At 40.2% G+C, this 11,236-nt stretch overlaps 1 protein-coding gene across 11 annotated transcripts; it reads left to right on the forward strand.

Annotated features, from left to right (window-relative positions):
- The first annotated feature begins 351 nt into the window (after positions 1-351).
- On the forward strand, positions 352-10,906 carry LOC6730912 (potassium voltage-gated channel protein Shaw). 11 transcript variants are annotated; one of them, XR_005545083.2, is made up of 11 exons: positions 352-667; positions 3,024-3,053; positions 3,117-3,240; positions 3,509-3,719; positions 3,775-3,892; positions 3,952-4,146; positions 4,489-4,707; positions 4,777-5,380; positions 5,767-5,895; positions 7,016-7,473; positions 8,812-8,928. XR_005545083.2 is itself a non-coding variant. In XM_016179495.3 (10 exons), the coding sequence occupies exons 4-10, from the start codon at positions 3,511-3,513 to the stop codon at positions 9,153-9,155; spliced, it is 1,818 nt and encodes a 605-aa protein (XP_016023345.1). In that variant the 5' UTR covers positions 352-667; positions 3,024-3,053; positions 3,117-3,240; positions 3,509-3,510; the 3' UTR covers positions 9,156-10,906. The 11 variants fall into 11 exon arrangements, 5 of the variants coding, with proteins under 5 accessions (XP_016023345.1, XP_016023343.1, XP_044779725.1 ...); XR_006542139.1 differs by having other exon boundaries at positions 7,016-7,454; XR_006542140.1 differs by having other exon boundaries at positions 7,016-7,454; positions 8,830-8,928.
- Positions 10,907-11,236: the final 330 nt, after the last annotated feature.

Consider the following 11,236-nt stretch of genomic DNA (forward strand, 5'->3'; position numbering starts at 1 on the left):
CCAGATAGCCTTACTTATTGAGACGCAAAGAGATGTAAGTTAATTTCATTTTTAACAAATATGTGTCAGTAAGAAATATTCTATGTATTAAATGTTGTAAAATATTTAAATATTATTGAAATGAAGTAAAAGGAATTTAATTCTCTAAATATTAAATTTGAAAATGCTTTCTACATCACTCATACGCAGTGTTGCATATTGGGGCCACACTCAAGTGAATGTCAGAGCAAAAGAAAATGAAAAATGAAAGAGTGGCAGTGCGCATGCACTCGATTCTGAGATGAAAAACAAATCAACATCCCTCCAGAGAGAGAGAACGGAGCATGAAAATTCCATCGGTGTTGGTTCGGTTTGTTCGGATTCCTTTTCAGTTTGTTAAATCGCCTCGAACGGTTCGGAACGCGCGCGCGAAGAGATCGGACGGCCAACTCCCCGGAAAGAAAGAAAAATAGTGGAAGGAGGCGCCCCCACAAGGCGAACGAGTGTAGTGTAGTAGTGAAATTAGTCCTCGATTTAGTTTACCCCTTTTCCGTAATTTTCACCAAGCCCGAAACATTGGCTTTCCTGTGCTTTTCCCACTTTCCCTGCGACCAGACTCCCCAAAATCCCCAGTATCGGAACTATGTTTATGGGCAGAGCGCTACGAGGCCGCAGGATGAGAGAATAGGTGAGAATGGGTGAGAAATCGGAGAAGGCGGGACAGGGATATGATATGAATATGGATGTGGATATGGTTTTCTTCCACGGCGAATGGCTATGGGGTATATGTACATCGGGGCAGATGGAGGAGTTCTACTTAACATCAGCCTTTAAAGTCGATCCTGCGGTGGCGGACTATAAGGAAGTTTGTGATACACCAAAAACGGAAAAATCGATGCGTGCGCGACGACAACACACACGTGTATGTCCTGCTGTGTGTGTGTATATCAAGTATACGCCAAGTTAACCGAGGCAGGCAACTTCATACCACAACAAAAACACGCTACTTACAAAACACTCCTGACCTACTGTGTGTGCACCACCCCTTCCATTTCCATACCCCCCCAGCTTTTCCCCACAGGAGGCAGTTAAGCCACCTTCTAACTACTTTACTTGCGTGTAATGTTCTTTCTGGGGGAAGGAAAGTCGGTTAAAAAAATATCGTAGGAGGGAAGAAAAATGCCGAAACCCATTTTAAATACTTCTGGTTGTGGCCAAAAATTGTGTGTTTTCTAGGGGAGCTTACAAGTTGGCCCCCGCTCATTAGAAGTGAATAAATAATGCGGCTAAATATATACGTACGTATATGTGCACCATATGTATGTATATACTCACATTTTAAAGCCATGAATATTAAGCTAGAGTTTGGCAATCCCGAAACGGCAGCAGAGTGTGTATAACATAATCATTAGCATTAATTGCAACTGAATTCCACCACTCTCCCGGACAGGAAAACTGCCCTCAGCGTGTGTTTGGCTTGTTTGTTTTGTTTATAAAGCCTCATGAAAATCGTGTGAGTTGTTTTGTATTTTTATGGCGCTGATTCGAAAATCGAGAATCCGAATTGAGGGGCAGCCGGCTGCGAGTAAACATCGAATGGACAATGATGGGAATCGACAACAGAAAAAGAACAGCCGGACAGACAGGGACAGGCGGACATTTGGACCAAAAAAGTCAGACGGACATGACGCTGTTGCTCACTTTGTGTACATGATGTGCACACAGCCTGGGCCAACACAATAGTTCCCTTTCCACATCTACATATATACACAAAGGCGGTAAATGGCCGCAGAAATCAAGGAGATTTGAAGTAACTCATAGAACTGTCAAAAAGTAGGCAAAGAATGGAATCTATCTATCTATTGTTATTTAGATTCCTGAAAACATGATTATACTGCATTTCGGTTGTAAGGACATTTCCGGAGTTATATTCTTGGCCGCTGCTGTAGCGGAGAGTACCCAGTACCCAGATACATTTGTATCGGTGCGTGCGAGAGTGTAAACAATGCAGCGCCAAAACTAAATATTGTTTAAGAACAAATATTTGCCTTTTGTGCAAATCACGAAAGGCAATTTCATTATTCCGTAACGTTCAGCTCCTTTTATATATTTTTTGTATTATATACCAAAAGAATAGTATTTTTCGTGCCACTCTCCTAAATTGATGACGCTATCGATGATACGGTTCAACTATATTTAGTCAGATCTCGGAAAAAGGTACAATAATCATCGGTGGGATGCGCTTCACGAGCTGCTAATGGGTCAATTCAATCGAAGCGAATATTATTGCCTATTTTCCAAATAAATGGCCTTAGACTGAGCGTTGGGTTTGTTGATTCTAAAAGTTTATGCGGCGTAGAAGTACTCGCTAAATAAAGTGAATCCAGGCATTGAATCATCGGATGCATACATCAATTCAAAGAAGGCGTTACTTCAGCCGATTCCATCCGGCACACTTTAATACATAACTGAATCATTTCGATTTGGCATAACTGATCTATGTTCATTATCTTTTGGGTAAACAATTTGCCCGGTATTCTTCCATAATCCAAAGATGTGCGAAAGTTGGCCACGCATCTGAAATCATATGAAATATTTGAATTTCCCAATGATTTGTATACCCCAAATATTGATTTAGAATCAATAATTTGTTTGCCATACTTTTCGAGTCGAGGTCAAGAGATTTGATTGAGAAAATCTTCAGCGATTAATTATTATTACAAATTTTTAAAGTAGTAAGTGTAGAAATATTTCTCCAAAATGTATTACATTTTCCATGGACACCCACTAAATTAGTTTTTCCTAAAAATAGTTGTGCGTGCGTATATAAAAGCCGTTTTGGATATGCAGCACATGTGTCTAGGCCATTAAACTCATAATTACGAACCATTAAATTGAAGGGATCCATACGTCGTCTCCTCAAAATGAATGTGTAATTACTTCACGAATGCCACGAAAACTTTCTATACTAAATACGTCTTCAACTAAAGTCTAAGAAAGAATTTAAAGTCAAGAGATAATATTTGTAAACCTTTCTTTTGCAGCGGCATGTTCTCCAACTCAGCCCCAACATAGTGAGTAGCTTGATTGCAAGGATCAATGGAGGTGTTGGTTACATCTGGCCAAATATTTTCCAGTGGTGGTCCGAGGTCCTGAGGCCTGATCCCCATTGGGTGCCGAAGAGTGGATCGAAGTGGTGCCTTGAAGGAGTGGTACGCATAACTGGATAAATCGTGGGCAAGGACAACGAAAAGCATTCAGGTTGGATAGCGAAAAAGCAGAACACTAAAGTCCCAAAAACAAGAGAAAACATAAGCCCACACAAAACACTCACTCAAGAAACATTTAGCCAAAACCACAAACAGAAGTTTTACTTTACCTATTACCTTATTTGTTTAATCTTAATTTAATTAACAAATTATACAAAAAGAAACCGTTCAGCCTCACACCGATTGGTTGGCTCTTGAGCTCCTCTTGATCCCGACAATGACTTATATACCTAAAAAAATGCAACACTATGCGCATGCAGCCATGAATCTGATCAACATGGACTCGGAGAACCGGGTGGTGCTCAATGTGGGTGGCATTAGGCACGAAACCTACAAGGCCACGCTGAAGAAGATTCCGGCTACGCGATTATCGCGATTGACAGAGGCGCTGGCCAACTATGATCCGATACTGAATGAGTACTTCTTTGATCGGCATCCGGGCGTCTTCGCACAAGTGCTCAACTATTACAGGTGGGTGTCCTAGAATCAGATTGCTATATATTACTCACATTTCACAATTGTACAGAACTGGAAAGCTGCATTATCCCACGGATGTGTGCGGTCCGCTGTTTGAGGAGGAATTGGAGTTCTGGGGCCTAGACTCGAACCAAGTGGAGCCCTGCTGTTGGATGACCTACACACAGGTTAGTGCAATATTATTTTTAAAATTTCATAAAATTAAACCCCATTTTATCACTTGCAGCATCGCGACACCCAGGAAACCCTAGCCGTACTCGATCGTCTCGATCTGGATACGGAAAAACCGTCCGAGGAGGAATTGGCACGTAAATTCGGCTTCGAGGAGGACTACTACAAAGGCACCATATCCTGGTGGCAGGAAATGAAGCCGCGCATTTGGTCCTTGTTCGATGAGCCCTACAGTTCCAATGCAGCCAAGGTAATTCATATCTATAGATGTTTTGCATTGCATTCTATATTTATCAAAGTCACTCATCATTCCATGCAAAATTGCATTTGTCAGAGGAAACACTTTAATTCATTTTTCAATTAAGATATATGCATGCTGAACAATTTTCCGAATGAGTGAAAAATCCACTTTAAATGCATTCTAATAAGTAATTATACTATACTTACAAATACACAAACGGCTAGACATCTATTTTTATTTCAAGTGAATGCATATCCAAGCATATAACCACATTAATCATCCCAACAAATCGCTATAGATAGTAAATTTATTTAATTTTAATATTTTTACCAATTCTCGGCTATCTTCTAGACTATTGGCGTGGTTTCGGTGTTCTTCATCTGCATTTCGATCCTGTCGTTCTGCCTGAAGACCCATCCCGATATGCGGGTGCCCATCGTCCGGAACATTACAGTGAAAACTGCGAATGGAAGTAATGGCTGGTTTTTGGACAAAACGCAGACCAATGCGCACATAGCCTTCTTCTATATCGAATGCGTGTGCAATGCCTGGTTTACCTTTGAAATATTGGTAAGAGATCATAACTATTTAGAAACTCCTAATAAAGACCTTTAATAACTATCATATCCTTTTATCCAGGTGCGCTTTATCTCATCGCCGAACAAGTGGGAGTTCATCAAGTCATCTGTTAACATCATAGACTACATAGCGACGCTTAGTTTTTATATCGATCTAGTGCTTCAGCGGTTCGCATCGCACCTGGAGAACGCTGACATCCTCGAGTTCTTCTCGATCATCCGCATCATGCGTCTGTTCAAGCTGACGCGCCACTCGTCCGGACTGAAGATCCTGATCCAGACGTTCCGGGCCTCGGCCAAGGAGCTGACCCTGCTGGTGTTCTTCCTCGTCCTGGGCATCGTGATCTTCGCCAGCCTCGTCTACTACGCGGAGCGCATCCAGCCCAATCCGCACAACGACTTCAACAGCATACCGCTGGGCCTGTGGTGGGCCCTGGTCACCATGACCACCGTCGGCTACGGCGACATGGCCCCCAAAACCTACATCGGCATGTTCGTGGGCGCCCTCTGCGCCCTGGCCGGCGTACTAACCATCGCACTGCCAGTGCCCGTCATCGTCAGCAACTTCGCCATGTACTACTCGCACACGCAGGCCAGGGCCAAACTGCCAAAGAAGCGGAGACGAGTGCTTCCCGTCGAGCAGCCGCGCCAGCCCAGACTGCCAGGTGAGTGGATCTACCTTCAGTTAGTCATACATGAACAAAAATTAAGGAAATTTCAATCGAAACTCCGAATATATTATCTATTCAATATTTTAAAGTTACCTCAAATACGTACGTATATTTTCTAGAAAATGCACAAGCATCCAACTTTCATTTGCTGATTTATTGAAATTACATTTAGTATCCGAGACGTCCAAATATATCGTAAATTACGATTAATGCGAATATAATGCAAATAGAATCGTGTATAATAAATTAAGCATTGATGCGTGTTTACAATATGGCGTAAATTAGTAGGAGAAATAGGGGAATAATAATACTATATATTCATTACTACTAGCTAGAAATTTGTGTACTAACTAATTGTACTAACTTATTGCATCTTCCAGGTGCCCCTGGTGGTGTCAGTGGCTGCGGCACCCCGGGCTCGGGTCCCCACTCCGGTCCCATGGGATCCGGCGGAACTGGACCACGTCGCATGAACAATAAAACAAAGGACCTGGTCAGCCCCAAGTCAGGTGAGTCTCTGAGTGTCCTTAAAGGAGTTACACCACACTGATTCCCGCAATCCAAGCAAAATGCAAGCCAAAGCTAAAGCCACCAACAAAGTACAAAATAAAAAGTAAAAAAGAAAAACCTATTGGAACCGAACTCAGCTTCAAAAAGGCACCGCCAAAACCTAATGTCTTCCACTAAAAGTACTGAGGACGAGCAAACCAGCTAATACAAACCAAACAAGTTCTTAACCAGTCTTTAAAAGCTCGCACAGCTGCACCCTCAGTTCAAAAGTAATCGAGTTCAATGGATTAACTTTGCAATACACAACCCAGTAATAAATACTCGTTATCCTTTGTGCCGTCTCGCAGTTTCTCCTGGCAAATGAATATGAATAGAAAAAGACATTAATTTAAGAGCCCAGTAAATGCTGCCACCAAATGCGAATATTTGCCCATAACGACCCCTGATTTTGGGTGCGCTTCCCCTTTTGGCTAAACTATATCCATTATATAACATATCATTCGTCGTGTACGTGTATATATGTACTCTATGTAATTACCATGCATTTAAGGCTTCTTTATTCATACTCCAGTTTATCAATTTCAAGCTTAGCTTTAATTTCACGCAAATCATTCAAAGGAACTTTAATGGAGCTCAAGTGGAAAATCGATGGGAATGTTAAGGAAGAATTATTACTAGCCAAATAGAAATTTCTGCAAATATTGGTTACCTTCTCCTAATTCCTTTAACATACTTATCGATCTACAAATTACTTGAACTCCAAGCGTAAAGCCAAAGATTCAAGTCATTTCCATATCATATATGTACTAAGCAGACCTTTACTTTTTCTTCATCCATCGAAGGCATACTTGTATATTCAAAGTCATCGCCCTTCAATCAGTTTGGGATGTACTTTATTCCATTGAGTCAGCAAAATACAAGAATATGTATCGCAATATATACTTTTTACCTTTCTTCAATGATTTTTATACCCAGATACGAGACTCTATTTTATATATGTACCTATTTCAACCATTGATTTTTGATATCTATGCTCCAACACACTTTCGTTTACTTTAATATAATTTCATTTTATTGATAAACGATCCAATCCAAACCCCAAAAATCTTGTGTAAATAGATGAATATACAACAATGATTGGCAAACCGCGCGATGGCAAAAAGAGCAGGCTGCTCTAAGCCAACAAACACAACAGCAACAACATGAACCACGATACGACAACAACCACAACAGAACCAGCTGAAGAACCCAAAAACCCCACATACCATTACTTCCAAGCTAGAACTTGCAATGCGAGATGATGATGATACTTTCTGTATAAGAATTTGGCAAACTGATCTATGAGTAAACGAAGGAAAAGTTGAGAGTAAACGAAAACGCAACCCAGGGACTGGATAAATATCATATAGCGGATATAGACCAAATCGGATTGTGGTACGTGGATCTGGATGCCAAATAGCCATAGATATATGATTACTCGTATGGTTACTTTGAATATGGACGACGTCTGCTACTGATATCTACTGTTACTACTACCACTTCAAACTGCTATATAATCGTATATATAACTACAATATGTAATTTTCTACGTGTTTTCCTCTCTCTCTATTTCTCCACCTATCTTTACATAAGTTATATTATATACTCTCTATATATCGTGTACGTGTTGTTCTTCAGTTCTGGCTCGTTCGTTTCTTCGTTAGCAGTGTATAAGATACTATATACTATATTCAGATCTGTAAACGTATCCTCTCTCATTCTCTATGTGTGCGTGTGTAACTTTGTGACCTTTCGTTCTAGTCTAATTGCCCCGAATCAGAGATCCCCTAGCTATGTAATTGATCGAAAAACTTGGAATATACTTTGTATTATCTCGAACTCTTGTATTTCAGATATGGCCTTCAGTTTCGACTAAAACAGAAAACATAACAGAACCAGAAAGATATTTTGTAATTTGATAAGCCAGCTCAAGACACAGTATAAAAAAAACCAGAAAAACTCGGCAACAAAATCGAAAAAAAATCAAAACAAAATCAAAACGAAACCTCAGTTATATACGAAATGTAAAGAAATAAGAAATCCCCGGTTCGTTCATCTATCATCTAACTATCAGCTAACCAAAACTCGGACTCTGCTGGGCGGGTGTGTGTTGGTTAAGAAACCTTTATTAACTACCCCTAACAACCTCCAACTTTCTTGCTCTCTTCCAACCCGAAAAATCCCCAACTAAAAGTGTCAAATAGTTGAAAAACTTGGAAACTAGTTCGTAGCAAGCAGAAACTCTAGACTTTAGAGCCACCTTCACAAATCCGATTTCCCAGCATTTGATTCTACAAAGTTTTACCCCCCCACTCTCTGCCTGAGTCCAACTTATCCAACCGAGCGGAAATCTTTGCCGAACGTAGTTTGCAGATATTGTATCTAGCCTTATGTGTGTGTTTATTTGCCGAGCATGCTGCATGTGACCCGATTTTGACCTGAGTCTTGGAGTGTGATTAGTGTTTCCATAGTTGTGTGTGATGTTTGTAATCATGTTCGTGTTACACCCCTCCCAACAAAACCACCCCCCACCAACCCTCGTATATCGTAGTAACCAAGTGCACCCAGTAATATACCATCAGCAATTTTGAAAAAAATATAAAAAAAATAAGAAAACAAAGTTGCCTCCCACCTGCCATATGAAAATCAAAGTTTACCAGATTTGGAAACTCCAGCTTGACTAACCGACTTAATGAAAATAATATTTATTTCTCTCTCTCTTTTTCTTTCTCTGTTTCTCTCTTACTCTTCCCGGACTTCCCACTGCTATATCTATCTATTGTTTCCGGCTATATAACTCCACCTACTCCACCTACTTCCTATCCACCCGAAACCGAAACTGATAATTCTTTCTGTGGCGGGGTTAAAACAAAAAGTTGCTCAACTTTTCGCAGGTCCGCTGGGCGCAAGCATTGTGGCCATGAGTCCCCGGACAATGCTGGATCTCAATCCTGCCCTGGCGATGGGCAAGCCTACGTTTCAGCCCCGTATACCCACCCCCCTGGCAGCCACGCCCCCTCCCCCGGTCAGTTCCGCTGGGGGGCTGACGGCATCTGGAATTGGAGCCACTCCAGCCACTGGAGCCACTAGTGCACCACAACCAGCAGCAGCACCACTACCCAGCATTGCGGTGTCCACCACAGCGAGTGTGGGCAAGGATTTGGGCATCTCGACCACCACCACCACGGCCCAGGAGACCAGGAAGAAGGCGTTCCTCTAAAGGAGCTGCCCAGCCAAGGACTCAGCCACCTGCTATTTATATTTATCCACGATCCCCATATCCCCCAATAAGCAATATCTATTCGATGTCATACAGAGCCTTCGCATACGTATTCACTAAGAACAAAGATGGTGTGTTTCAAAGTTAGCAAAAGGATCCTAACCCAATCGAATCACTGACTTGAGATCGTCTTTGTTTCCCTCATATCACTCACTGTGTTTCGCAAAGCCTCATATCGAAAAATATCGAAATGAATATCATATATTCACCAACGAGTCTACAATGGATCAGAATTAGCTGGAGATCAACCTTAAATCAAATATCGATTGTGATGCTATATTATGAAAAGTATTCTTTGATTTCAGCAGAGGTTTAGGATATTACTCTATATAAGCATTTTGACTGTTATTATATATTAGTTGCTTACTTTTATGTATCGAATCCTATGTATTATGTCACACTGAAATGAAAAGGCCAATATTAAAGCAATACTTTGGTTCAAGTCCAGCTATACACTTAGCTAAAAATTACATTTCTGTTTAATCCAGCAATAAAATATGTTTTTAACCTAATATATTCGTATTCTAATAGTGATCTATCCATCTCTGATACCTAGACTCGCAATTTGTGTTGACCATATCACGACATACCTATCAATATCGAACCTAAGCATTACATTAGCTAAATATAGATAATCCAATTGCTTGACGCCAACAATTTACCATCGAGAGTTAACCAAGACAGAGCGGAAACCATGTTTTTAACCATACAAAGTGTTTTTACCGATTGCAAGCTTGCTAACGATCCATTTTTCTATATAAGCCATAGATATTAAATCGACAAGCAGTGTATATAATCCTAAATGCTTTACAACTCGGTTTGCCAGTTCCTTATGCGTTGTGTAAAGACTCGACTGCCCTCATCAGTTCTCGTGGGGCAGGGGCAGTTCGGTTGAAAGCTTTAATTTGATATATTTACTATATAGAGGGGGACTCCAACTCAAACGCGGCTTGAGAAGCTTAATTAAACAGAAACCAATCAAAAAGGTACATCTACTTTTTTAAAATTCATTCGGGCCCAGCGCACGTGTTGACTTCAACTTTTTCCCGAACTAAAAATAGGAAAGGTGCTGATTTCTTCAGCGAAAGACGCAAAAGTTTTCCGGGGAAAAGTTGAAGCCGAAGAAAAACAAACGAAATTTTCCAACTGTTGGCACTTTTCGCTCATCACTCACTCACTTACATGCTGGGATTACTCGGTAAGCTGGGAGTAAAATCGCTTCTTATATTTTTCCAGCCCGAAAAGTTGGCTCACATATCAACAAGCTAGGGAACCTTAAAGAAAATTTCAAATTTTCCGTCAGTTAAAATGCAAATTATTTCTATTAAATTTTGTTTGGTTCTCCGCAAGCAACGACTTCCCTGAGTAAATGCAAAACAAACAAAGAATCCAGAAGCGGCAGGGAATTCCTTACAGTTCCTTTCAGTTAAGTTGAATTTGTTGAGAAAGTTTACAAATTGCTGTGGGGTTAAGTGGGTGGATTTAGCCCAAAAACTCACTGGGCGGGTTAAAAAAATAAGCAAACAGGTTAGCAAATTGTTTTTCCCCAATTTTCCTTTGATTTCACTTGCGCAAGTCATTAGCTAATTCTCTTGTACATTTTGAATATACATATATATACATATATCTCTCTCAGCAGTCATTTTGCCCACATAATTGTAAGAAGAAACATGATAATTACTGAAAACAAACAGTGGAACAAAAAGAAGCGGAATAATGAGATGCAAAACTTAAGCAACATTAAGATCGAAGATGGGCAACAAATAAACGAAGTTTGGGTAACATTTGTTAAGTTTTTATAATGAACAAAGCATTAATAATAACTAAATTAATATTAAATATTGCAAGCTATAGGAAATGGATACAAACAATTGTTTATATCGTTTTGTTTTCTCGCTATGATTTCGAAACAGTTTTTTAATTGTATAGTTAAGCAAATTGTATACTATTTGAACTAAACAAAACAAATTGTTCTCTCAATAACTCTTGAACAAAGAAAATTAAGCTAATTATATATACAT

This window comes from Drosophila simulans, chromosome 2L (genome assembly GCF_016746395.2).
Source record: "Drosophila simulans strain w501 chromosome 2L, Prin_Dsim_3.1, whole genome shotgun sequence".
Classification (NCBI taxonomy): Eukaryota; Metazoa; Arthropoda; class Insecta; order Diptera; family Drosophilidae; genus Drosophila; species Drosophila simulans.